Source organism: Lepus europaeus, chromosome 12 (genome assembly GCF_033115175.1).
Source record: "Lepus europaeus isolate LE1 chromosome 12, mLepTim1.pri, whole genome shotgun sequence".
Classification (NCBI taxonomy): Eukaryota; Metazoa; Chordata; class Mammalia; order Lagomorpha; family Leporidae; genus Lepus; species Lepus europaeus.
In genome coordinates this window covers 92,748,166-92,775,488 of record NC_084838.1, presented here as the reverse complement: position 1 = coordinate 92,775,488, position 27,323 = coordinate 92,748,166, and the positions used below count along the sequence as shown (strand labels likewise).

Here is a 27,323-nt window from a genome sequence, read left to right as displayed (position 1 = left end):
GTTCCTGGATGAATCTTACTGGGTCATGCCTGGTATGTTATCCTTTCTATTTTTTCTGGATTTCGTTGAGGATTTTGGTATCTGCATCCATGAGAGATTGATCTGTGGTTTTTCATTTGTTTGTCTGGTTTTGTTAGGAGGCCAGTAGTGATCTTACAGAATATATAATAAATTGGGAATACTCCTTCCTGTTGTGTTTTTTGGAAGTGGTTGTGAAGATTAGAGATTAGTCGTTAAATGTTTGGTAGAGTGCACTGATAAAGCCATCTAGGCCTGGGCTTTGCTTTGTGGGAAGTTTTTAAATCATGAACTCAGCCTTTGATTTCTGTTTCTTTCTGAGTTTGTTTTGGTAGTTTGGGTCTTTCTAGGAACTTGTCCATTTCATCTAAATTACCGTCTTGTTGGCCTGCACTCACTCATAGTATTCCTTCATACCTCTAAATGTAAAGAAGGTTTGTTTATTTGAAAGAGAGAGAGAGAGAGAGATCTTCCATATGCTGGTTCACTTCCCAAATGGCTACAGTGACTGGGGTTGAGCCAGGCCAAAGCCAGCAGCCAGGAGCTTCTTCCAGGTCTCCCACGCAGGTGCAGGGGCCCAAAGGCTTGGCCATCCTCTGCTGCTTTCCCAGGTGCATTAGCAGGGAGATGAATCGGAAATGGAGCAGCTGGGACTTGAACCGGTGCCCGTGTGGGATTCTCACATTGCAGGTGGTGGCTTCACTTGTTGTGCCACAACACTGGCCCCACCATGGCTCATTCATCCACGGAAAGACATTATGGTTGCTTCCAAGTTGTAGCAATTCTGAAAGCAGCTACTATAAATACCTTCATGAAGGTTTTAGTGTCCATGTGTTTTCCATTCCTGTGGAAATACTCTGTTTCCTTCTGTAAGAAACTGCTGACCTGCCTTCCAAATGGGCCGTGCCGTTTCGCATTGCCAGCCGCAGTGAATGCTCATTCACTTCCTTTGCTCCAGAGCCTTGCCCAGCACCTGGTGTCGTTGGGGCCCTAGATTCGGGCCACTCCTGTAGCCAGGTCGTGGCATTTTGTAGTTGTTTTAATTTGTATTTCCCTGGTAACATCAGATGTGGAACATCTTTCCATATGTTTATACGCTGGCTATTTTCTTTGCTGAAGTGTCTGTTTAGTTCTTTAGCCCATTTTTAAGTTGGATTGTTTGCGTGTTGATGAGATTTAAGAATTTCCTGTATATATTGATTAACAGTTCTTTATTGGATGTGTTTCTTGGCAATATTTTCTTCTGGTATATTTTCTTATTCTTTTGACAGTGTGTGTGGGTTGTTTTTTTTTTTTTTTGTTTAATGAACTCTAGGTTGTCAATTACTTGGTGGAGTATACCCTTGGGTTTTGTCTACTGAGATCCTCCAGGCTTTCTCTTTTGGTGCCATTTGGGCATTTACAGTTTTGGCCTGTTATGTATAGTCTGCAGTCCAGTTTGTGTTTCTCTTGGTGATGGGCGTGAGGGTGATGGGCTTCATTGTTTTGGGGGTTGCTGTCAAGCTGTGCCCCCAGCACTCGTTGAGAAGGACTGTCTTCGCTCTGTCGCATTGCCTTAGCTCCTCTGTCCAAGATTAGGTTATATTTGTGAGATCTGTTGTTGTCGTCTTTGTTCTGTTCCACTGGCCTCTCTGTCTCGCACCATCACCATAGCATCGCGGTTACTGTGGTTTGGATGCTAAGTCTGGAAGGTGGGCAATCTCGGGCCGCTCTCTGATGTAACTCTTCAGAATATCTCTATTTAGCTCTTTGATCCTTCCACCAGAGGTTTGTAGTATATTGATCTTGTACAAATTTTGTTAGATTTGTACTTACACGTTTCATTTTTAGGCAGTGCGGTTGTAAATGGTACTATGTTTTTAACTGCAGATTCCACTCATTCAGCATTGGTATATAGGAAAGTTACTGACTTGTAATGAATCTTGTCCTACAATTTTGCTATTATCATGTACTAGTTTCAAGAGGGTTTTTTAAATTTCTCAATTCTTTCAGGTTTTTTACATAGTTATATTCCTGGGGAGGGGGGACTTTTATTTCTTCCTTCCCAGTCTGTATGCCTGTTTTTTAAAATTTTATTTACTGCATTAGCTGGGATTTTCAGTGCCTTATTGAAGAGGAGTGGTGGGAGGGGACATCCTTGCCTTATTACCTGTCTTAGTGAAACACCGTCAGATTGCCTGCTGTTAAATACTCACATGGAGCAGGTGTCAAAGCCACCACATGGGATGCTGGCATTCCACATCAGAGGGCCAGTTCTGACCCAGCTCCTCCTCTGCTTCTAACCCAGCTTCCTGCTCGTGCTTCTGGGAAGGCAACAGATGGCCAAGTGCTTGGGTTCCTGTCATCCATGTGGGAGACTTGGATGGACTTCTGGGCTCCTGGCTTTCGCTTGGCCCAGCTCTGTCTCTCCCTCTCACTGTTGCTCTCCCTTTCAAGTAGGTGAAAATAAATAAACATTTAAAAAATGTCCATGTGATATTAGCTGTAGCTTTTTTGGGCAGATATTCTCAATGTGAGTTGAGGAGGTACCCCCTCTGTTTCTCGTTAACCGGGGTTTTATCATGAGTGGGTTTTTGACTTCTAGATCAGTTGTTATGATCAGATGATTTTTTTCTTTACCTGTTGACGTGATAGATTACATTGATTGATTTTCAGATGTTGAACAGACCTTGCATACCTGGGTAGGTCCCCCTTGGTCATGGTATACAGAACATTTTATCCAGTATGCGTTCAACTAGATAATGCTTCATTGAGAATTTTTTGCATCTATGTTCGAGAACGATAGTGGTCTGTGTTTTCTTGGAACGTCCTTGTCTGGTTTTGGTATTAGGGTAGTGCTGGCTTCATATAATGACCTAGGAAATACTCCCTTTGCATGTATCCTCTAAAAGATATGACAGATTGGTATACTTTATCCTTTGAGTGTGTGATACAATTCACCAGTGAACTCCCCCAGGCCTGGTGCTCTCTTCCTAATTTCACGACTTTTTTTTTTTTTTTTTTTTTTTTTTTGACAGGCAGAGTGGACAGTGAGAGAGAGAGAGAGAGAAAGGTCTTCCTTTGCCGTTGGTTCACCCTCCAATGGCCGCCGCAGCTGGCGCGCTGCGGCCGGCGCACCGCGCTGATCCGATGGCAGGAGCCAGGTGCTTCTCCTGGTCTCCCATGGGGTGCAGAGCCCAAGGATTTGGGCTATCCTCGACTGCACTTCCTGGCCACAGCAGAGAGCTGGCCTGGAAGAGGGGCAACCGGGACAGGATCAGTGCCCCGACCGGGACTAGAACCCGGTGTGCCGGCACCGCAAGGCGGAAGATGAGCCTATTGAGCCGTGGCGCCGGCCACGACTGTTTTTAATTTATTCATTGATTTGGGAGAAAGAGTGCCCCCCCACCCCCATCTGCTGGTTTATTCCGAAAAGCCTGCAGTGGTGCTGGGCCAAGGCCAGAAACTCAGTCCAGGTCTCTGATGTGGGTGGGTGGCAGGGACCCCCACCGCTGCCTCTGGGGCGTGCATTAGGAAGCTGGAGTCAGAGCTGGGCATCTAACCCGGGTGCTCCGACAGGGAGGTGGGCATCTTAACTCGCAGCTGTACCTAACCAAATGCCCGTGCCTAGGCCAAAATAGTTTCTCTTGAAACTTTTGCTTTGAGCTGTGGGTTATGTAGCAGTATGTTAATCTCCACATACTTCGGGATTATCCAGCTACCTCTTGATTGATTTCTAGCTTCATGTCCTTGTGGTGTGAGGGCAGACGGGGGGTTTTCTGTTCTTTCCCACTGGCTAAGGTGAGATTCCCTGCACAGACTGTGGTCTGTCCTTGGGACTGTCTCGTGTGAGCTTGAGAGGAATGTGCCTGCTTCCGTTGTTGGACAGAGGACTCTTAGATAGCCCGTGTCTCCCGCTGGAGGACGGCGTTGGCTTTCTGTCGATCGTAGGGGCGCGTGGAAGTCCCTGGCTGTGGCAGTGGCTGTGTTTGTTTCTCCATGCAGGTCTATCTGTTTTTGCCTTGTGTGATTTGACGCTCTGTTGCTAGGTGCATTTGCATTAAAATTTTTTTTGAAGATTGATTTATTATTTATTTGAAAAGCAGAGTAATAGAAAGGGGGATACAGACAGAGATCTTCCATCCGCCAGTTCACTCTCCAAATACCTCAACAGCTGGAGCTGGGCCAGGCCGAAGCCAGGAGCCTGGACCTCTGCCTGGGTGCTGCATGTGAGTAGTAGGGGCCCAGGCATGTGGGCCATCTTCTCCTGCTTTCCAGGGTACAACAGCAGGGAGCTGGATCGGAAGTAGGGCAGCCAGGACTGGAACTGGTGCTCACATGGGATGAAATTGTTATGGTCTTGGGGCTAACATCGTGGCACCGCCTGCAATGCCCGTGTCCCATATTGTTGTGCCATAGTGGAGTCCTGGCAGCTCTACTTCCAATCCAGCTCCCTGCTCATGTGCCTGGGAGAGCAGCAGATGATTCCCCAAAGTGTTGTGGCCCCTGCACCCACATGAGACACCCGGATGGAGTTCCAGGCTCCTGGCTTCAGTAGGATCCTGCCTTGGCTGTTGCAGCTCCTTGGGGGGTGAGCCAGTGAATGGGAGCTGTCTGTGTCCCTCCATCTCTCTCAATCTCTGCCTTTCTAATAAATGAACGGTATGTCTTATGGGAAACTGACACCTTCCTTGTATAACGCCTTTCTTCATCCCTGATAATTTCTTCCAATTGAAGCCTTTTCTGTCTGCGCTTGCTATGGCTACTCCTGCTGCTTTTTACAAGTGTTAATTCTTTCCACCTATTTACTTTTGCTGTGTCTTTCTAGTTAAAGTGGATTTCTTATAGACAGCATATAATTAGGTCTTGTTTCTTTTTTTAATATTTATTTATTTATTTGAAAGAATTATAGAGAAGGCAAAGCAGAGAGAGAGCGCGCGTGCGCTTCCATTCGCTGGTTCACTCCTCAAATGGCCACAACGGCTGTAGCTGGGCTTCTTCCGGGTCTCCCATGTGGGTGCAGGGGTCCAAGGACTTGAGCCATCCTTTGCTGCTTTCCAAGGCCATAGCAGGGAGCTGGATCGGAAGTGGAGCAGCCAGGAGTGGAACTGATGCCCACATGGGATCCCGGTGCCACAGGTGGTGGCTTTACCTGCCATGCCGCGATGCTGGCCCCTAAAGTCTTCCCTCTTGACGTAGGTGTCCATGGCTGTTGGTTTCTCTGCCTCCCGTAAGTTGGGCGCGCTGTATTTTGGTTTTATCTTCTGGTTTGCCTGGTGAGTTCTCGTTTGACCTGATTGAGATTTCCGCAGGCTCGTGAGCGAGTCTTGAGAGCGTCTTTCTTTACTGATTGGAAATGCCATCCCATCGCGGTTGTTGGAGAACACGCTTTGTGTGGCTTCAGGCCCCAGGAGGGACCTGCCAAGTGTCCTGGGCGTGCCCGAGAGGATGGGGACTTGGCTGGCCCTATGCTGAGTGTTCCAAGGGGTGGGTGTGTCATCGGATCGATGGGGCCTGAATTCATGTTCTCTTTTTCGTGGGCTGTCTCCTACCACTGCGGGTGTTCCCTGGGAGCGACGTGCACTCCGCCTGTGTCCTGGGGTTGGGGCGCGAGGTGGTGCTGCCCCTCACGTATCTGCATTGCCCCGTGTGAGCCCCTGGGGAGGTTCCTGGTCACAGAGCCCTGTTCTCTCTGCTCCCGTTTCAGCTGCAAGCTCTGAGCCAGCCTCAGCCCCGGCCACAGGAAGCTGGCCCGCCGCCGGCAGAGGTGCAGCCGGGGGAAGGAGCGGCACCCCAGCCCTCAGCCCCCAGCCTGCAGGGGGCTTCAGACTTGAAGAGCCCAGGAGGGAAAGGTGAGTGGGGCTGTGTTCTGAGACCTGGCCACGCCCCACCTGCTGCAGGCTGTGCCAACGGCAGTGGGGACTTGAAACAGTTCCCGCCGGGGGCCAGCACTGTGGCACAGGTAATCTACACCTGCAACGCCTGCGTCCCATGAGTGCTTGAGTCCTGGCTGCTCCACTTCCAACCCAGCTCTCTGCTATGGCCTGGGAAAGCAGTGGAGGATGGCCCAATCCTTGGGCGCCTGCACCCACGTGGGAGACCCGATGGAGTTCCCAGCTTTTGGCCTGGCCTAGCCCCGACCATTGTGGCCATCTAGGGAGAAGAAAATTCTTGAAAAAATGGAATTAAAAGTGTTAATTTATTATGGTACAATTTTTGTAAAAAAAAAAAAAAAACAGTTGTGCAGAACCTCTTTCAAAATCCATGTTTTGCGTGTGAACGATTTTCTTGCTCCAAAGTAAACTCAGCGGCTCACTCCCCTGATGACCGCGACAGCCAGGGCTGGGCCAGGAGCCAGGAGCCCCCATCCCGGCCTCCCGCGTGGGCGGCACAGACCCCACGCACTTGGGCCAGGCACGTTAGGAGACAGCCTGCTCCCTGGTGGCTGTGGCGAGGTCCAGGCTGTCCCCGTGGTCAGGACTCCGGTGGGGCCGCGCGGGGCACAGTGGGCATGAGTGACGGCCCCGCGTGACCGAGACCACGGACGGCGGCGCGTGCGTCCCCCGTGCCCGCCCGGGGATCCGCGTGGCCCGTGACAGCGGCGTGTGTCCTGTGCGCAGAGGACAGCAACGCCGCCCAGGCGGCCAGCGAGGAGGAGCCCCCGAGGGGCAGCCGGGGGCGGCGGCCGGAGCCGGGCCCGACCCCGCGGGCGCCCGTGGACCCTGAGGAGCGGGACCAGCTCGTCGTCGTCCACGACGGGCAGGACGAGGGGCCGGATGAGGAGCCGGGCGCCGCCGACGCAGGTGGGTCAGGGCCCCGGGACGGCTCCGCCTTGCTTGCGTGCTCGCTGTTTGTTGTCGGCAGGCAGGCAGGCAGGCAGGCAGGCGGGAAGGGGGCGCGGCGGGTGTTAATGGCGGGAAGTCGGGGCAGGCCCGGCCGAGTGAAGGAAGCGGTGCCGCCGAGGGAAAGGCACTCGGGAGTCGCACCTTTCCGGCTTGGTTGGGGTGTTGGGAGAGAGCATAGTGTGGGAACGTGGGAGCACCAGTGTCTTAAAGGGTTGTGGGAAGCCAGGGCCCGAGCGGGGCGAGGACGGAAGTCGGGGGAGCTGCGCATGTGCAGACATGGCCATGGTTCCCGTGCGGCCTGTTGGTGCCGAGGTGACAGCTGCGCATGTGCAGACACGCCCCGGATCCCGCGCGGCCTGCTTTTGCTGTGCACGCATGTGGCCGTGTCCTGGTGAAAGATTTGCATTTTGCAGCGCCCCCTTCCCCACCAGAGAGCATCTCTGCTCGGGGCCCCGGGGAGATGCACCTGTTGCCCGGTGCAGCCGTGACAACCTCATTTGAAGAATCGAGCTGCGGGCCCAGGCGCCTGTGTAAAAGGGGCACGCGACCCCTTGGCGCGGGCCTGCAGGTCCGTGCTCTTGAGGTCGGGGAGGGTGGGGTGGGGGTTCACGGAAGCCAACAGAGCAATGAGCTGCCCGCAGCCCCGGTAGCGGGCTCCTTGCAGAGACCTTGGGGCGGATGGCGTGCAGATCCAGGGTCTGGGCAGCCCCGCCGCTCTCCCTGCTGTTCCCGGGGAGCCATGACGCACCTGCTGCCTTCTGTGCCCCTCCCCATAGGGCAAGGCCAGCCAAAGGCGGGAGGGGACGACTACCGCGAAGACGAGAACGAAGCGGAGTCGGAGACGGACAAGCAGGCCGCCCTGGCTGGGGGTGACCAGGGCCCCGGCGGCGGTAAGAGCGGTCCCCCAGGGAAGCCTTGGGAGAGGGGAGGCGTGGAGCTGAGTCCCGGTCCTCGGGGGCGCCGGGAGGGCAGCACCTGCTCCCTCTGCCTCGCCGTGGACCCTGCACCGGGTACTATGGTGCTTCGGGTTTTGGGTTGTATTTTTAAAAGTTGTGTTTATTTCAACGGGAAGAACGTTAGGGCGACCTGCCATCCTCTGGTTCACTCCCCAAATGTGTACGACAGCCAGAGCTGGGCTGGAGCCAGGAGCTTCTTCCGGTCCTCCCACGCAGGTGCAGGAAGCTGAACGTCAGCGTAGACTCTGGGATGCCAGGCGGGCCCCACTGTCTTCCGTGTGGGTGGGGTATCTCTGACTGCCCTGCTGCGCTTGCTCAGTCTGGAAGGGCCGCGGCGTCTCTCTCTCTCTCCGGGCTGTGGCTCGGCGTGCTCTTGAGCCCTTGTTTTGTGCATGCTGGTGGTCGCCTCCAGACCCCCGGGGTCAGATGGGGGGTGGTGGTCCCCGTCGGGAGCCACATGTCTGCTCCTTTGTGTGCCGTCCGCAGCAGGTGAGGCGCAGCGCCTGCACAGGATCATTTGTCTGCTGTGCTAAGTGGAGTATTTTCATAACTAGGCCTGCAGTGTGTGCTGTTCCTGTCGGGGGGCAGGAGCTCAGTTCTCTGTCCTCTAACCAGGCCCCGTGGCACTGGGTGATTTCCCGTCAGCCTCTGAAGGCGCCCACCTTGGAACTGGGCGTGCAGACGTAGGGATTTAGACGTATCCGTGGGGCTGCATCGAGCCGCGTTTATTACCCTTTTTGAAGTCAGACTGTCCGTCGTCTTTGGCTGGAGGCACTTCACTTCTGTCTGAACCTCTGGTTTGGCTTTTCTGGCACCTCTCCTGTGGTTGCCACCACCTCTTACGCAGTTTTCCTCTGTGGGGCGGGGCCCGGGAAGTCCCTGCAGATCTGTGTCTGGAGCCTTGGCCCCATGGGAGCCGGGGGTCCATCAGGTGTCTCCCGCATCCTCTGGTGGTGTTCTCCAGATGCTTCTAACAGCTGTGGCCCGAGGTCTGCCTTTTACTGCCTTACGTTTGGGGGTCCTGCAGGGTGCCCTGTCACCTGGTTTTGTTGTAAGTGTCCATGGTTCTTTCCTATAGGGGTTTGGAGATTCAGGAACTATGCCACTGCTGGTCTCTTCCCAGACTCATCCTGTGCTTCTCACTCGGATCTGAGGCACGCTGGCTGTTGTTCATTTGTATGGTGTGCGGTGTGGGTCGGTCTGGCCATTGGCCCTGCCCCATGTGCAATCACCAGCAGTCTGAGGTGCCACCTTTATCTGCTGCTAAAAGTCCATATGTGGTTGGGTCTGGTTTGGGAGTTCCTTTTCCATTGGTTTCCTGTTCAGTCAGACTGGCCTATATTTTAAAGACCACCTGGTAGGGCTAATTCCCGTGGAAGACGCCAGCCAGCCAGCTCTGAATGCTGCTGCTTCCCTGTCCGATTCCTCCTGGGTCTCGGAAACCTGACATCACGTTCTGTCCCCACGTCTTCACCTGTTTTCCCACTTCTGCCTCTGGGCTGCCTACAGAACACTTTGTGCTGAGCTCTGCCTTGGTGCGCTCTCAGTGGTGAGTTTCTCCCGAGCGTGTTTCCTTGTGTCTTGCGCTTTGTGCCTGCAGCTAGAGAAGCCAGTTCGCTGGCTGAGCCGGGTGCTCACACAGGATCACACGCTGCTGTGTTGTCTGCTCTGTCTGCCTTGACCATTCGTTGAGGCCACTGACTTTTCCTGGAGTGCAGCAGCCCAGCTGCTCGGTACAAAGTCCTTCGTGTGGATCTGCGGGATTCAGCATCCCACTGGTGCGCATCCTGCTGTCTGACACCAGTGCTGGGCCCCTGCACCCACCTGGGAGACCTGGATGGAGGGCCTGGCTCCTGGCTCCTGCTTGGCCCAGCCCCGGCTGTTGTAGGCATTTGGATGAAAGATGCAAGATCTCTCACTCTCAAAACCAAAACCAGAAAGTAACCTTTTATGTTTATCCAGGATATCAGTAGTTTCAACTGGCAGAATTGCAATGAGTTTCTAGAAGTCCAACCTTTTAAAATTATTTTTCATGGATGATTTAGGTAATTAAAACAATCATCATCTGCTGCCTCAGTCCTCAGATGGCTGCAGAGGCAGAGCTGGGCCAGGCCAAAGCCAGAAGCCCCACCCTTGTGTGCCACGTGGGTGCAGGGGCCCATGCACCACAGCCATCTTCCGCTGCCTTCCCAGGCGCATTAGCAGGGAGCTGCACTGCTCAAACTGGCGCTCCCGCGTGGGATGGCGGTGTCTCACGGGCTGCATTCCCCTGCGGCACCCTAACGCCAGTCCCCTCCCTGGACAGTCACCGTCTTGTCGCACTAAGTGCTGGCTTGCAGTGCAGCCTGTGGCCTTGAGCCTGGCTCTGCCTCCTCGTCCTAAGGACTTTATCTCAGGAAGCGTTTCATGCCAAGTGAGGGGCTCTGTCCGCTGCTTTGGAAACCAGTTGTCAGTGGGAGCAGCGCCACCAGCACCTGCTTGGAATTAGGGCAGTGCACACACGGCCCCGCCTGCTGCCCAGGTGCTGCAAGGGGCAGTCTTCCATAGAGCGCTTCTAAAAGATGCCGTTCATCTGAGTCATCATTAACCGCTTTCTGAACCTCGGAGTAAGTCCCGGCACTGGTGTGAGGTTTTACTTGTGTTCTCTTCGTGTCCTCCGGGCATCAAGCCAGAGTGCAGCCGCGTGCTGGAAGCCAGCACTGTTAGGGGCGCTCACGCGGCCACAGACGTGTGAGTGCTTTCCACAGGTCGTGGAGCAGCCTGATCTAGCTTTGTTTCTCTGCGCACTGCGGGCCTTGCAGATGATCTCTGTTGCTTTTTCTTGATTAGCAAAGTTCCACGTTAGTGGTGCCATGGAAGATACAGTCCTCCTTCTGACACAGTATCTAGAAATGTGTACAATACGGGACCCACCTGGGCTGTCCCCTCAGAATACTTAACACAGGTTTGTTTTCTTTTTAGTTCATGCTGAAGATCAGAAAAGAGACGGCATGAACTCACGGGAGCAGCAGGACAAGCAGAACCGTACTCTCTGAGTGGAGCTGGAATGGGACCCCACAGAGCTCGCTGCAGAACTGTGCTAAGTACAGTGTGCACGAAGGCTGACCCCTGTGTGCGTCACAGGAAGCAGCCACTGCCTTCTAGACAGTTTTGTGGGGGTACTTGGGAAGCGTCCGTAATAGGAGGTAGAAGTCTGAAAACTGTTCACTAGTAAGCTTTTCGTGAGAAGAGCTACACCAAAAGTAGAACACGAGTTCTCCATAGTGTGTTCTGGGACATAACTGTGTATAAGCGGCAGCCTGGCCGACGCCTGCGTGCGCTCACTCCCAGAGCACCGACTGGAAGCACAAGCAACCTTGGAGACGGGTTCCAACAAGGCCTCCACAAAGCTGACCTAGGCCAGGGTCCTCAGACTACTTTTGCAGTAGCCCTTGTCATTCTTAATGAACATAATGCTAGTGCCTGGTAATCTGAACACTTGTGGATGCTAGTTTGACCTGTGTGGGCAAAGCTAGCCTCATCTAGTAAGTCCGGTTACCAGGAATGGGCAAAATGGGCCACGGCCCAGCTGCCGCCTGCCGTACCTCCTTTATACTGGAGTTAAAGGGAGCATCACTGATGACACAGCATATATATATGGTGTCACAAACTGGAAATGTTTAGACAGGCAGGATTAATGGAATAGCTTGTTACAGTTTACCCAGTTTATGCTCACAAAACATTTAAAAGTAATTCACAGTAGTTATGGCATTAAGTTTGGCTATGGAGGGCCACTAGCCTGTCACCACTGTGCGATGGCAGAGCCATAGGACTGGGGAGGCAGGGCCACTGGCCACTTGGTGTCACCTCTTGTTCTCAGAGGACAGTGGGGCCCAGAGGTCCTGGAGCTTCTAGCAGGTGAGCTGCGGTGCCGTCAGCTCGGTGGCCCTGTGGCCACGAAGGCAGGACCGGTTTGCACTCACGTTCCATCTCCAGCTTGGCTGTTCTCTGTGGTGTCCCTTCCTTGAGTCAGTAGGATTCTGCAGCAGGGAGGAACTGGCTTTGTAGCATCTTCTCTAGGTCCTTCCAGCCTCCCCTGGTGTCCTTGTGAATTCTCTGTTCATTTCGTGTTGTCAGTGCACATCCAGTGTCTAGCTTTTAAACCAGCTTTTCACTCCTCCCAGCTGTGTCCTTCATCCTCTACCGGTGAAGTCTCGTGGAAGGAGGTGGGGTGCCAGGAATCATGTTGTCGTCTACAGCCCCAAAGGCCTGTGCTGCTGCTGTGTGTCACTGGTTTCCTCTGACCACGCAGAGGGGCTGAGGAACAGTGAAAAGGACTCATGGCCATTCTCTTCTAGCCTGGGTCTTTGGGTTCATTCAAAATGAGATCAGCAGCTATTCCTTATGAACTAATCGGTACTAAACTATTTTACTTTTCTGTACCATCTGAAAATTGTGTGTGGACGTGAGTAATAGGTTTATTGATTTTATATTTTCCCCTGCACATAGGACCATGGAGCTTCCTCCAGCAGCCATGGATTCGATTCCATGAGTAATCTAATCATTGCAATACTTAAGACTTGTGTGATGGAATTTGGGAAATAAACCATTATTGGTAATTAAGTCAATATGCTGTCATAACATAACTAAACTAGCCTGATTGTTTTGTTGTAATTTGGTAACTGGTTATGTACAACCCGAAATGGCAGGAGAGAATTACAAACCCAGTGTCATTGAAGGTCCAGGGGATTGGTCTACTCCCACTGTGTGTTTGGCTTAAAAGAATAATTACAAATGATGGTTGTGGGACACTGAACAACTTTTCACAAGGTTATTAGCTTAGTATTAAGTACTTTGTGTGCTATTTCACAGTTCAGAGAACAACAATTTTAAAGTGTAAAACGAATGTCCTTTACAATTCATTGATAAATTCTGCTCAAGTATGCACTGAATGATCACTCAGCAAATATTTTCCCATGTACTTCAGAAAAAATCTCACCACCACACACACCTCTGCTGAAGTTAAATAACTTGAAACAGTCTCATCTTTAAAACTATACACTACCTCAGATAATCTGTTTCCTGTGAACAATCGCCCTCCCCCTCTGGGGACAAATAAACTTGTTTAATGCTGAGTGGAGGGAGACCTTCCCCTGCTCACGCTCCTGGACAGCGCCACAATGAGGGCTTGGTAAGTCCTTGGCTGAGTCCGGTAGTTTCTGTGAGTCCCAGAGCAGTGCTCAAGTGACAGATTGGGACCTCCAGGGTGACAGAGGATGTCTTACCCCAATGAGAATTCAGGAAGACCGCTACCTCATCCACACTCACCGCCGAGGGGCATTTAAGAGACCACAGCTGCCTGCTTTTCCTTTAAAGCCCCATCTGGCTGTAACGCTCCTTGCTCTGGTGTTTTGAGAAGGGCTCACTCAAAAGCCATTCTAGAAGCCAGCAGGTGACACGTCTGATCACAAGCACTGTACTTTCCTTGGGGTGGCTCATGCTTGAATCCCAAGCAGAAGCTGGGATTCAGAGAGCAGCTGCCCATGAACTTCACAGGATCCTCGAGTGCATTCTTGGTTTCAGGGGAAGGCACTGTTTGTGGAAGATGGCAGTAAAAACCTTTTAGTGCAAACAGCTTGTTATGCTTTCATCTCTTCAAAAGCAAAATTGGCCAATGTCTCTGGCGGGTGCCAGGCACCAAAAATGTTGAGTCACCCTAAATTTTACTTTACAGTCCCTAGTAACCAAAGCAACAAGTGCTGTGCCCCCACCTTCCCATTTTGAGGCAGGTGATCCACTCACTTGTGTTTAGGTTGGTAACTGCAGATCCCACCACCTCCACGTTCCTGTCCACTCCCAGACATTGCTTCTCATCAAGTGTTTCCTTTTGTAGGTCCCAAGATGCTAAGGGTCTTTTCTGTTTCTCTTTGGTCTTCCCTTGGCACAACTCACTGCTTTTAGGACTTCTTACCCCTTAGAGGATCCGTGTGCCCTGAAGTGAGTGGACAGCAATTACTGATTCCACTCCACCATCAGGTCCTAGCAAGATGAAGCCTCTTTGCTCAAGTTTAGAGTTGAAGATAAAAGCAATTAACCATTTCAATTCTAAGTGTAAATACAGAATGGAAGGTACTGCAACGTACTTCACCTCCATGCATGTTCCTGGAATTCGGCTGAGAGCTGCAGTTCCCCGTTGCTGCCCAGCAGTGCAGAGGAGGTCACTGGCTTTGACGCAGATCTACAACTTGACACGTGGATGCACGTGGCTTTCAAAACATGAGGCCGAAAACCGAGTTGAGCCACTGTGAGGTGGCGGGTGGGGGCCTTATGGCCTTAGGTACTTCTACCAGCAGAGGGAGGGGCCTCCCTGGAGAGGAGACATGGCAGCTGACGCAGCAACAATGAGGGCGAACTAGCTTGAAGAAAGAGCAGCAGCAGGTGGGGCAAACAGTGCTGCTGCAGAGGTGGGAGAGGCAGAAGGGAACAACGGGGTGTTCTGGGGGAGGGGGAGGTCATGACCTAGAGCACATCATGACAGCAGGCTTACATCTGACAGCCCTCAGGTCCTGCCAGCTCCTCCCAGAGCACAGCGGGTCGGTCTCCAGGGCTGCACCGCACTCTGCTCCACAGCAGACTCCAGCTCCTGCCCGCTCCTGAAGAGCTGCCCGTTGTTGCCAGCGACCTTTACGGAGCAAATCCAAGGGTAGAGGTCCTTCCTGACTGCCCCGTAGAAGGACAGGGTCCCCACACTGTTATAATAGAGCCTGCAGGGAGGCTTCCCCCACCACCCAGAGGGACAGGGAAGCAGCCGCCTCCCAGCTCGCTGACCAACATCTAGGGAACTCCTTGTCCTGGCCAGGAGTCTTCCGGCACGACCTGCAGGAGGCACTGGCTTTCTGCAGGCTGTCCCATCTCCAGGGAGCCTCCTCACTGCCAGTTCACTTCTGCAACGTGGCCATCCCACATCTGCCCAAGGCCTCTGTACTTCGTGATCAACTGCAAGGCCAACGTTCTGACATCTCTCCACCCCAGACAGCACCTTGCAACTCCTTCAGATCAGACTGCCTCCGTCTTCACCAGGACGTCCCACAGATGCCTCAGAGATCGGCTGAAACAAATTCTCACATCCAAGCCTGGATTCAGTTACTGTTCAAATAAGCAAACAGCACCACGTTCATCTAACATTACAGCAGCTAATCTGAGTCCCGGTACAGCTTACTCTGCTAACACTGTCACCCTGTACAGAAGACAAAGGTCTCGCCCACCTGCCGAGGTTTCACCACCACCACAGCAAACACCAACTCAGGGACAGGAGTAGGAATGGCTAGCAAAGGAGGGGCGGGCCCCAGCACTGGACACTGAAATGGACACATGGACTCCAGTCCACTTTTCAGAGCCAGAGGATGCCGAACAGACCTCCATTTTCAGATGGTAAAGACTTGATTTTAGAATTCCCTAGTTCTCAGAAACATGGCAGCGCACAATGGATAAAAATAGGCTTAATGACCAAACTAAGCGAGGGATAAAGGTAGAGAGGGAAATGAGCAAATTACAAGAAGGACTATGACACATTTAGCCCTAGATCAAGTTCTCTTCCTTGTGTTGGAATAATGTCACCAGCAAACAGTGTGCCAGAAGTGCCGGTTGCAGATGTTTCACACATTGTATTCCTACAGTTTATGTAGTTTATGGTGTTGGGACACAAAGTCACAATGTATTCTCCCTCCTGCATTTCTAGGTCTCCCCAAAACCCCTGTATTCTGCCAGAATCTCACACAAGTGTCTCATAAACCCCCTCATGGGAAACTTGGTTTTTGAAGTGTTCTAGTATTGAACAATAAAGTACTTACTGTGTGTCCCAACAAAGTGCTACTGTTTTTCATCTCTAGTAGTGCATTTTTTGTCAAATTTATTAACCTTTACAAACACTATTTTCACTCATTCATTCATAAAAAATGATTTATGGTTAAATCTGTAATAAAACCATATAACGTTCATCAATGCATTAAGACCAGTTTCATCCATGGAACATAATAAACCACTTTAAAGCAGCAGTTTTCATTCACGTCATATAAGGCTGTCCAACTGAAAGTATTCCTTAAGGTGGGCAGTTAGCCAAGAAACCCATTTCACGTCACATTACGTGGTAAGACACACGGACAGATCCTCTCAGAGTGGAATCTGGAAGTAGACCCTACGCCTCCACGGGTACCTCTTCAGTATCTCAAACAAGTTTCACAACAGGAAAGTATTTGTGAGCCGAGAAATCAAATTCAGGAGGAATCTGTAAAGAAAACCCAGACATTAGTCATATGCCTACAGAAATTCACATGGTGAAGACTCGATTTTAGAGTTCCCTAGTTCTCAGAAATATGGCAGCACACAATGGATAAAAATAGGCTTAATGACCAAACTAAGCGAGGGATAAAGGTAGAGAGGGAAATGAGCAACTTGGTTCTCAGTTAATGGTGAAAATGAGAAACCAGGCTGGACAGCCATTTGCTAAGCAAAGAGTTAAGAAAGGGCAAATGGGCTTGAACTACAGGACAGGACTCCGCTGAGGGGCCAGCAAACGCTCTCACTACAGGGTCACTAACAGCACTAGGCAGGAAGCAGGACGGGGACGGAAGACAAGACACCAGGACAATAATGAGGGAGCAGAGTCCACGGAGTGGGCAAAGCTGCTAAGACGTCCTTGGTGGCTGGCCTGACACGAGCACAGCCTCTGTGCCAACACGCTGACCCAGGAGCACTAGGGAAAGCGCACACACTCCCCTATCCTGTGAGCCAGTAAAGACAAGCCTTTAAGTCACTCACTTTCCCAAAGGTAGGTGCCCTTTAAATATTCCATACCTCTCCCATACATTTGCCTCACACATTGGTTTCACCCCAGTTTCTGCACTAATTTACACAGCAGGGGAAGGTGCACAGGCAGAGGAGTGGATTTTAGAAATTTTCAGTCCACAAAGGCTATGATTCCAGGTAAAACCGTGAGGTGCGGCCAATTTATTTATTACTGAACATTTTAGATGATTTTTATGCAGGTTAACTACTTCTGTCATATTTATGTATCTTACTGAAAAAAATGGTCTAATAATTTATGACCACTTGTTTTTCCAACAACATTCTTACCTTAGATTCTTTCTTGTGTCCTCCTGCCAATAACTTCATAACCACAAAGTTGGGTTTGGCAACCTTTAAAATTCTGTTGACCTAAAACAACATTATTAAGCTATCAAAACATAAGATTTATAATTGAGGGGCCAGTGTTGTGGTGTAGCAGGTTAAGTTGCAACCTGCAATGTCAGCATCCCATATGGGCAGCTGTTAAAAGTCCCAATTCCTCCACTTCGAAGCCAGCTAACTGCTATGGCCTGGCAAATCAGAGGATGGCCCAAGGACTTCGGCCCCTGCCACCCACATGGGAGACCTGGAAGAAGCTCTTGGCTCCTAGCTTCGGATAGGCCCAGCCATTTGGAAAGTGAACCAGCAGATGGAAGCTCTTCCTAACTCTGCCTTTCAAGTAACTAAGTAAACCATTTTTAAAAAGTTCATAATTGGGGCCAGTGCTGTAGTACAGTGGGTTAAAAGCCCTGGCCTGCAGCACCAGCATCCCATAGGGGCTCTGGTTCAAGTCCTGGCTGCTCCACTTCCGATCCAGCTCTCTGCTGATGGCTGAGAGAGCAGTGGAAGATGGCCCAAGTGCTTGGGCCCCTGTACCCGCATGGGAGGACCTGGAAGAAGCTCCTGGCTCTGGGTGGGCTCAGCTCCAGCTGTTGTGGCCATTTGCTGTTGTGGCCATTTGGGGAGTGACCCAGCAGATGGAAGACTGTGCCCTCCCCCATCTCTACTTCTCTTTTTCAAATAAATAAATCTTCAAAAAAATTCATAATGGAATTTTTTATACTATAGTTACAAATAGGAACTTTGCATAATGGAATATTAATATTTTTATTAAATAAAGGCAATTTAAAATTGCAGAACACACATCATACATCCCTTAATAACATAGAACTCCATTTTAATTAACTCTGGAATCCCAACAGAGCCATTTCATCTTGCGTTCATGAAGGCACAAAGAACATTCAGTAGCAAAGCCCTGCAAAGGAAGCCCTGGACAGTGTTTGAAGCCTAGATGCTGGAGTTAGGCGACGGCCTAGCTGTGACACTTGGGGCTGGTTCTCCAGCCTTTTTCTCATACTCATCTTGACAACAGAGATGACAAGTCTCCCTAGCCTTTAAAGGCCATGTGGGAGGATCAGGCGAGTTAGTATACACTCAGGGACTGGAACTATGCCTGGCAGGTACTAAGTATTCGATGGGTGTTAACTATTTATTTTTTCTTTGAAAGGCAGAGTTACAGAGAGCAAAGTGGGGAGAGAGAGACAGAAAGATATCTTCCATCTGCTGGTCACTTCCCGAATGGCTGCAAGGGCCAGGACTGGACCAGACTGAAGTCAGGAGCTTCTGGGTCTCCCACGTGGGTACAGGGGCCCAAGCACTTGGGCCATCTTCTGTTGCTTTCCCAGACACATTAGTAGGGAGCTGGATTAGAAGTGAAGCAGCTGATTTCAAACCAGTGCCTATAGGGATGCCTGCATCATGGGCAGCGGCTTTACCCACTGCGCCACAGCACCGGCCCCACTGTGAACTATTTCAGAGGACCACTTGTTCAAAACACTGTTTGAACACAGGAATCACACAATAAAACAGAACACTGAATTTCTCTTACAGACTGACTCAATTAGAAGGAAAAGTTTCAGCTACTGCCTTACTGAACTCGTCCTGGAAACAGATACCACAAGTGCAGGGGACTGGCTGACCTGGCTCCAGAGCAGATACCTGTCTAGAACGGTTCCAGCTGGACGTGTAACAGGCTCCTCAAATGGAACACGTCCGAACCTGAGCTTCTGCCTGCCCAGCCGCCTGTCCCTCTCCACTAATGAATCCACCCAGTTGCTCAAGACAAAAATCGGGAAGTCATCCTCAACCCTTCCTTTTCTCTCACATCCCACGTTTCATCTCTGTCAACCCAGATGTTTGACCTCACAATGCATGGAGAATGCAGTCACTTCAGATTGCTCCCACTGTCCCTACCACTCCTCCCCGGGTCACTTCGGCCTTCTCTCTGCCCCAGGACAGCATGGTGCCAGAGTAATCCTTGCAAACAGAAATCACATCTGCAAAATCCTCTGGCTCAAAACTCTCCAAGGATAGCTGTTTTATGCAGTGATTACCATGCTGCTTAGGGGGCTGGCGCTGTGGCACGGGGGTAAAACTTCCACCTACAATGCTGGCATCCCATATGGGTGCTGGATGGAATCCTGACTGCTCCACCTCTGATCCAGCTTCCCGCTAATGTGCCTGGGAAAGCAGCGGAAGAGAGACCAAGTACTTGGGTCTCTGCACCTACAGGGGAGACCTGGAAGAAGCTCCTGGCTCCGGCCTGGCCCAGCCCTAGCTGTTGCAGCCATCTGGGGGGTGAAGCAGTGGATAGGAATACCACCCCCACCCTCTGCCTCTCCCTCTCTGTAACTCTGCCTTTCAAATAGATAAATATTTTTAAATTTAAAAAATCCTCTCCAAACAGCTTATGCCCTTGTTTGCTCCGCTGCAGTGACACCAGTCCCGTCTTGCCCAGCACCTCCCTGCGTGTGGACTCCTGAGCCCAGGAGGCCCCATCTGTAGGCAGCCACCTGGCTCGCCACCTCGCTGCCTTGCCGTTGTAGGATCTGCTCAAAGGTCGCCTCTCTCTTAACCCCTTACACCTGCGGCATTAGAGTCCCCACGCTCAGCCAGAATTTCTTCACAGAACTCTGGCCTTTTAAATAGTACGTATTTATTTTTTCTACTGTTTGTAAGCCATCATCTCCCCTTGCTCCCAAGAGGGCTGGGATTTCAGTGTGTTTATTTTCCGCTGGAGACAGAGTGGGCACTCAATCTTTGTTAATAAATAAATGAATTTTCCATTAAATAAAATGTCATCTATTATAGGATCTTCAGATTTTATATCCCCTCTTCCATTAGATGTTATAATCTAAAGAGGGAGTCCCCTCCCAGGAAGCAAACACTGTTACTCATTTTCGTCTAAGTTTACATAGATCTTTTTAAACTTTTACATCCTGAAGAACATCCTGCCACAGTATATAAGATCTTCCTTGTCCTTTTAATGACACACAACATTCCACTGTTGATGAACACTGAAGTTTCTTCCTCATTTTCACTATCAGAAATCCTGCTGCAATAAACGTTCTCACATGTTTATCATTCTCTCACCTCCTATATGTGTATATCTATAGATCTAAGCATCAGTGACTTTTTTTTTCTTTGAATGAAGGCAGAGACACACGCATCTTCTATTTGCTGGCTCAGGGAACCCCACATGCCTGCAACAGCTTACAGGGGACCAGGGCAAAACCCGCAGCTTGGAACTCAAAACAGGTCTCCCACATGGGTGGCATGGACCCAGGTATCTGAGCCATCACCTGCTGCTTCCCATAGCGTGCACAGACAGGAAGCTGGAGTCTGCAGAAGACCCAGGACTTGCAACTCTGATACAAGATGGCAGCACCATCTTGTAACCAGTGAGCACTAGCACTGAATGGCCGCCCTACTATTTGTGATTTTTGATAGCTGTTGTCATACCACTACCCCTCTGTGGAAGCTGTGCCAAGATATACTTCTCAAAATGGCGTATTCACACTATACGGAACAATTATTTACCAAATAGATGGTTTCAATAGTTAGGGATACAGCAAATTATTACAATAGCAAAAGCCTGAAACTTACTACTATTTTATTTAATTTCATTGCTGTCTCAAAGTCTTCAAAATCAGTAGTCTTTAAAAGTGGACTAAGATTGCTCCTGGGATAACTGGCTAGATCATGTTGCATGTTTAAGACTTACAATAACTGGGGCTGGCACTGTGGCACAGTGGGTAAAACCACTGTCCGCAGATCCAGCATCCTATATGGGCACCAGTTCAAGTCCTGGCAGCTCCACTTCTGATCCAGCTCTCTGCTATGGCCTGGGAAAGCAGTAGAAGATGGCCCAAGTCCTTGGGCCCCTGCACCCGTGTGGGAGACCTGGAAGAAGCTCCTGGCTTTGATTCAGTGCAGCTCCAGCCTTTGTGGCCACCTGGGGAATGAACCAGTGGATGGAAGACCTCTCTCTCTCTCTATCACCCTGCCTTTCTGTAACTCTGCCATTCAAATAAATAAATCCTTTAAAAAAAAAAAAAGACATAATAATTATATTTTAATATAGTGAACTAGAGATTACAGCAACAATTTAAATGTTGACAAGTTTGCGCTAGGGATCAATCTCATTTCTATCCCTTCTACTTACTTTATGGTTCTGAGACATAATCTCTCTTTGCACTGATTTCTCAATTTACCCAAACCAGGTGTTTGTATTACCTTGTTCCTAAAATACTTTTAATCTCACAAGGTTACATTGGCAAAGTGATTTGAAATCATTGGGAGCAACATGACAAGCTGAGTTTGTTGATACTACAAAGTTCATTTGTCTGACTTTTAATTCAGTAGTAAAGTAAGCGTTTATTGCCAAGCTTTCCCTGTGAGTCCAGTCTCACCTCATGGTCCGGGTTTGGGATATTTTCCAATATCATTTTTGCCTGCTGAAAGTGCTTACTAGCTGCCACATACAGCTCAGGAGACTGAGGAGGAGGGCTGTATTTGTTGAGGTCAGACATTTCCTAAAAAGAAGGGCGATTATTATTTAAGGCATACTTAATAGAAAAGACTCTTAAAATAATTTTTCAATTATTATAGAATTCTGCAATGATTATCCATTCTCTTACAGTGAAGCACTCGGCACATCTTCCTATTTTTTCACGTGTAATAGTGAATTCTTGTCCTCATGTACTACTACTTACTATTCTGGTAACTTAAGCAAGTGTCAATAGGATGAGTACATCCAACAAAGCCAAAGAATTTTCACAATATTTAAAACTGCTGTTTTTATCACCTAACCCACTAGCCCAAGAAGCCTAATTTGATTTTTTTTTTCTACAAAACTGCTAGGTATCAACAGTAGGTCTCTAAGGCCTAAGACTCAAGATTTCACAAGTATCACTAAGTAGGCTCACCTTGAACTGCAGGTAGTGCACTGGTGGCGGAGTCATCACACTGTTGAATGGAGCAAACCTGTGCTCGTACCGAACTTGTTCACTATCAAGCTCGAACTTAGGTTTGCGTACTTTGCCATCCATGTCAAATGCTACCATGGTCTGAAGGAAAAAAGGAAATGGGGAAAAAAGATGACGTCAATGTGAAAAAGTGGTCATTTATACAGCTTTTATACATGGTTAGAACAAACAACTCGAGGAGAGTACTCAGACGGTGTTTGGACACCTGCATTCCACCTGTGTGTGATCAGCTCCACTTCTGACTCCAGCTTCTTGCTTGTGCACACCCTGGGCAGCAGCAGGTCATGGCTCTTCCATGGGAGACTCAACAGATGGAGCTCTGAGCTCCCGGCTGAAGCCGGGCCAAACCTCAGCTGTTGGTGGGCATTTGGCAAGTAAATCAACAGATGAAAGATCTCTCTGCCTCTTTCAAATAATAAGTAAAATTTATAAAGAACAATTCACGGCTCAGCAATCAGGAAGAGAAAAACTGGCTTTTTAGTATTCATTTTATGTACCATTTTTTATAGAAAGTTTCCAAGTTCCAATGTGCAATGAATTCTCTTCCCAGTGAAATTACATTCACATTACTCTTTCATGCCTCATGCTTTTACAATAGCACTGAAACCTTCAAAACAAAATATTTTTTAAAAAGATTTTATTTATCTATTTGAGAGGTAGAGTTACAGAGAGAAAGGTCTTCCATCTGCTGGTTCACTCCCCGAATGGCCTCAACAGCCAGAGCGGGGCTGATCTGAAGCCAGGAGCCAGGAGCCAGGAGCCAGGAGCTTCGTCCAGGTCTCCCATGTGGGTGCAGGGACCCAAGCAGTTGGGCCATCTTCCACTGCTTTCCCAGACCATTGCAGAGAGCTGGATGGGAAGTGGAGCAAGTGGGAGTAGAACTGGCGCCCATGTGGGATGCTGGCACTGCAGGCGGAAGCTTTATCTGCCGCACCACAGCAGCAGCTTCATCAGACTTGTGGCCTTTCATTACCTCAGAGGGCCTGGCCCCTTGTGATGCACGCACCTCTCTCTGTGGAACAGCTGATTTATCAGAGGTTTTTTCCAAGAACCCTTGGATCAGATGTGAACTTGGCAGTAGCAGGAGGTGGTGTCTAGCATTTCATTGGAAAATGAATCGTTTCTAGGTAGGGCTAGTCAGGCCTTGAACCAGCGCCTATATGGGATGCTGGCACCGCAAATGGAGGCTTAAGCCCAGTATGCCACAGTACCAGTCTCCAAATAAAATATTTTTAAATAAAAATAAATAGAACGGCCATAAGCATCTAGGTCTGTTTTCCACACAGAAGTCCATGTTCTTTTACATATTTTAATATGCTGCTTAAATAATTTGTCAAGTGACAAAGAATTAGTAGTTCTCATTATCCCAGGAAAATGCCTGCTTCTGCTAAAGCTGTTCAGTGTGAAGACTACCCCCTTCCTAATATACTTCTAGAAAAACTCAAGCCTATCTCTTTGAGGAAAGCTTTCCTGCCCATCAATCAGAAGCAGCAGTCTCTTCCTCTTGCTACTGCTTCTATCAACAGGATGTCAGCTGGCCTCCGTTGTAGCGAGGCACTGGGGACAAGGGGCACACCTGATCAGAACTGGCACCTACAATATCCTCAGAAGGCACCTGAGACACAGCAGGGGTTTAAATGTTTGTCCAGCAAATTAATGGAAAAACTAGTATTGAGGAAGGGTCATCTTCACGCAGCTGGGAAGTAAAACAAAAGTGAAATTTGAACCTAGAAAGAGTCCCAGAAAAATGTTTACTTAAAATAGCTGTAAATAAACCATACACCACATGGCCAAAAGGGCGGCACATCCAACAACTCACTTTGAACATTCCAGCACACATGTTCTGATAGGCCTGGCTCATCGTGATCTCGCGGCTCAATGGGCGAACTGTAATTAGAAAGAGAAATCACCAGACTTCTTCCCCTCTTCCTCTTGTACCACTGCTAGAGAAAATCTAATCAAATAATATTAGTCTGTTTACTAAATCAAAGTTTGTTTGCTTGCATAGGCTACGTTTTCAGCCAAAGCTACAAATAATAAAATACAACTGAAAACTTAAACAATCATGCTTTCCAAATAGCTAATACCATAACATTCTAGTATGAAGTAATTTTAGGTTTTCTGAATTCATTATACAGAGATCTAAACTGTATAAAGGAAACACATGAATAGACTGATTTAACGACCCAGCTGAAGAGCCCAACTGCTCAGGAAACACAAAGTCCTGTTCCTTACAGACGCACCTCCCCCTCCCCCAGTGATGAGTGGGGCAATCCCTCGGAGACACTTCTCCTCCCTCCTGGTGCTCAGCTGCTGCCTCAAGCTGCTCGGCTCCCCTTGCCATGACAGCACAGCTCCAGAGCAGCCTCCCTGTGCACGCACTGTCAGGCTCTGTGGAAAGACCGAGGGCCCGCTGTCTTGTCCTTAGCTATCTGCTGGCATACTCCATGCGGCTGCTGCTGCTTGATCTAACACCCACAGATACACGGAATGGCACGGAGGAGAGAAAAGCAGGGAAAGGAACCCAAAGGGCTTATGTCACAGTACTGGGACTGAGTCCCTGCCTTATGATGTCTTTTAGAAATGACTTATTCACCAATCACAATTCACAAGTAGCTCGCCATCGAGTTCTTTGTGGAAATTAAAGCATACGCCAATGTTCTTAATCGCTAAAGTTTAAAACAATCCACAGCACCTTTCTTTTTTTTCTTTGTTTTCTTACTGCTGCGACCTTTCTGCTGCTCTTCCATGATTCTCTCCTCTGCCATCTGAGAGCCATCCGCGCGACTCAAGGTTGACATCAACCATGCATAGAGGAATTCAGAGAGATACCTGAAAGGATACAAAGTGTTAACGGTAGATGTCCAATGGGATAGCTTGATCAATGCATCTGTTAGTAACAGTAGACATTTTAAAATGCCCTAAGTTTTAGAAAAAGTTATCCAATCAGACATTACATTAGAACTCAGAAGAAATGACCATTACATGATATTCTTTTTATATTTTATAACTTCTCAAAAGAGTTCTTGGTAATTTATATCAATAATCAAAAGGACAGCTGTTAAACTGTTTTTATTGTGTCAGGACACATTTCACCTGCCTATTAAGTAAATATCTCCTTTGCCTCTTAATCACTCAAGAAAATAAACACAGAAAAAGATAAGGCTATTGGTAATATTCAAAAACCACTCTTAAAAATATAAAGCACTCAGGATTGTAATTTACTTGGGTTTACCTGACAAATGCAATGTGAAAAGGAATCTTGAACCAGATGTTAACTGTTCTAGAAGTTTAAGCTAACAAGTGTAACATTCTTCTCAGCTGGAAAAGTAGTTCGAATCCAGAATATATAAACTTTATAATAAAATCCATAACAAGCAAAATTATGGCTCACCAGTGCATTAAGTCAAAATCAAAGATTCACAATGGTTTATAATTAAATTTTAGAACATACAGCCCAGTCCCAAAATTTCCTTCCAAAATGTGAGGCAGGTTCTAATACTGAAACACATATAGAATGGAACATTGTAAAGCAAAGCAAAAACTAGACAAAAGATATACTTGGAATGAATGAAGCTAAACAAAGCATTATGGTTCCTTGGAGCTAAGGTGACACTTTTATCTGGTAATAGAAAGAATATAACTTCGAAGGGAAAGAAAATTAACTCTTGGCACTGAATTTAAGACAAACATTTATCAGGAGCCAGTGTAGCACAGTGGGCTAAGCTGTCAACATGCAATGCCAGCATCCCATACCAGAGTTCAAGTCCTGCCTGCTCTGTTTCTGATCCAGCTCCCTGCTAATGTGCCTGGGGGGGGGGGGGGGCAGCAAAAGGCAGTCCAAATATTTGGTCCCTGTTACACATGTGGGATCCCTGGACAGTTCCGGGTGCCTGGCTTTGGTCTGGTCCAGTCCCAGTGGTTGAAGCCTTTTGGGGAACGAACCAGAAGACTGAAGATTGATCCCTCACACTCTCACTCTGCCTTTCAAATAAGTAAAATAAATCAAGCTATTAAAAAAAAGTATTACCAGATACAAATGATTTTCTCCCTATCATACTATAAAATTTGAGGGTCTGTAAACTATACCTTATCTCAACAAAGAGTTTCTATAAAGGATTAAAGGTGCCTCTACCTTCTGATTATCTAATCCAGGGACAGATGAGACAAGGGTAGCTGACAGGATTCCAGCCTTTTCTTTCAAATAGGTACCTCAATGAGCTTTCATTAAGTGCTTTATAAAAATTCACACACAATCATACATAAGGAAAGTCAGAGTGCTGATGTTCTCTATCAGTAGTTCTTTTGAAAGAAAATTCATTTTTCGAAGACAGAAAAGACAAAGATGGACAGTCTTCCATCCCCTGGTGCAGAATACCTGGGGCTGAGCCAAGCCAAAACCAGGAGCCCAGAACTCAGTGTGGGTGGCAGAGACCTAACTACTTGAGCCTCCCCTGCTGGCTCCCAAGGTGTGCATCAGCACGAAGGTGGCTCGAGAGCAACAATGGGGCTTGAAGGCAGGCATGCCAGTACGGGATGCGGGCATCTTAACCACTATGCCAAACACCCAGCTCTACACCCAGTCCTTCTTTCTTAAGTTACCATTACTAGGCCAACAACCTAAGAACTAGTTAGAAATGCAAACAACTGAGTCTTACCCTAGAACTTGTAAACCAGGCTAGGAACTGAGCCCTGCAATTTGTGTATTAATCTGCTTTCTGAGTGATTATGATACACATTAAAGTTTTTTGGTTTTTTTTTTGACAGGCAGAGTTAGAGAGAGAGACAGAGAAAGGTCTTCCTTTTTCCGTTGGTTCACCCAAGTGGCCGCTATGGCCGGCGCATTGCGGCCGGCGCATTGCGGCCAGCGCGTTGCGCTGATCCGAAGGCAGGAGCCAGGTGCTTCTCCTGGTCTCCCATGCGGGTGCAGGGCCCAAGCACTTGGGCCATCCTCCACTGCCTTCCTGGGCCACAGCAGAGAGCTGGACTGGAAGAGGAGCAACTGGGACAGAATCTGGTGCCCCGACCGGGACTAGAACCCGGGGTGCCGGTGCCGCAGGCAGAGGATTAGCCTATTGAGCCACGGTGTCCGCCCAATACACATTAAGAGGCACTGTTTCTGGGGTGATCCTTTGGTCAAGAGGTTCCAACAATGGTTGGGATGACTGCATCCCACGCTGGAGTGCCTGGTTTTGAGTCCTGGCTCTGCGTCTGATGCCAGCTTCTTCCCCATGCACACCCCGGTGACAGGGGGGACACGTTATTAGGTTCCTGCCACCCAGCTGGGAGACCTCAACTGAGTTCTCAGCTCCTAGCTTCGGTCGCTGTGGGTATTTGGAGAGTGAACTGGCAGGCAAGAGTTTTATCTGTTCCTC

At 49.0% G+C, this 27,323-nt stretch overlaps 2 protein-coding genes across 2 annotated transcripts in view; one reads left to right on the top strand and one right to left on the bottom strand.

Annotated features, from left to right (window-relative positions):
- Positions 1-11,954, top strand: part of GOLM1 (golgi membrane protein 1) — a 53,263-nt gene extending 41,309 nt beyond the window's left edge. Inside the window, exons 7-10 of the mRNA XM_062208519.1 lie at positions 5,705-5,849; positions 6,618-6,800; positions 7,619-7,732; positions 10,760-11,954. Coding sequence (XP_062064503.1) covers positions 5,705-5,849; positions 6,618-6,800; positions 7,619-7,732; positions 10,760-10,833 — 516 coding nt within the window. The 3' untranslated portion in view covers positions 10,834-11,954. The remainder of the gene's footprint in view (positions 1-5,704; positions 5,850-6,617; positions 6,801-7,618; positions 7,733-10,759) is intronic.
- A 3,580-nt stretch (positions 11,955-15,534) lies between these two features.
- LOC133772012 (N-alpha-acetyltransferase 35, NatC auxiliary subunit) overlaps positions 15,535-27,323 on the bottom strand; it is an 85,098-nt gene continuing 73,309 nt past the window's right edge. Inside the window, exons 18-23 of the mRNA XM_062208518.1 lie at positions 24,644-24,780; positions 23,768-23,835; positions 21,889-22,029; positions 21,373-21,495; positions 16,910-16,990; positions 15,535-16,061 (exon numbers count right to left, since the gene is read on the bottom strand). Coding sequence (XP_062064502.1) covers positions 16,002-16,061; positions 16,910-16,990; positions 21,373-21,495; positions 21,889-22,029; positions 23,768-23,835; positions 24,644-24,780 — 610 coding nt within the window. The 3' untranslated portion in view covers positions 15,535-16,001. The remainder of the gene's footprint in view (positions 16,062-16,909; positions 16,991-21,372; positions 21,496-21,888; positions 22,030-23,767; positions 23,836-24,643; positions 24,781-27,323) is intronic.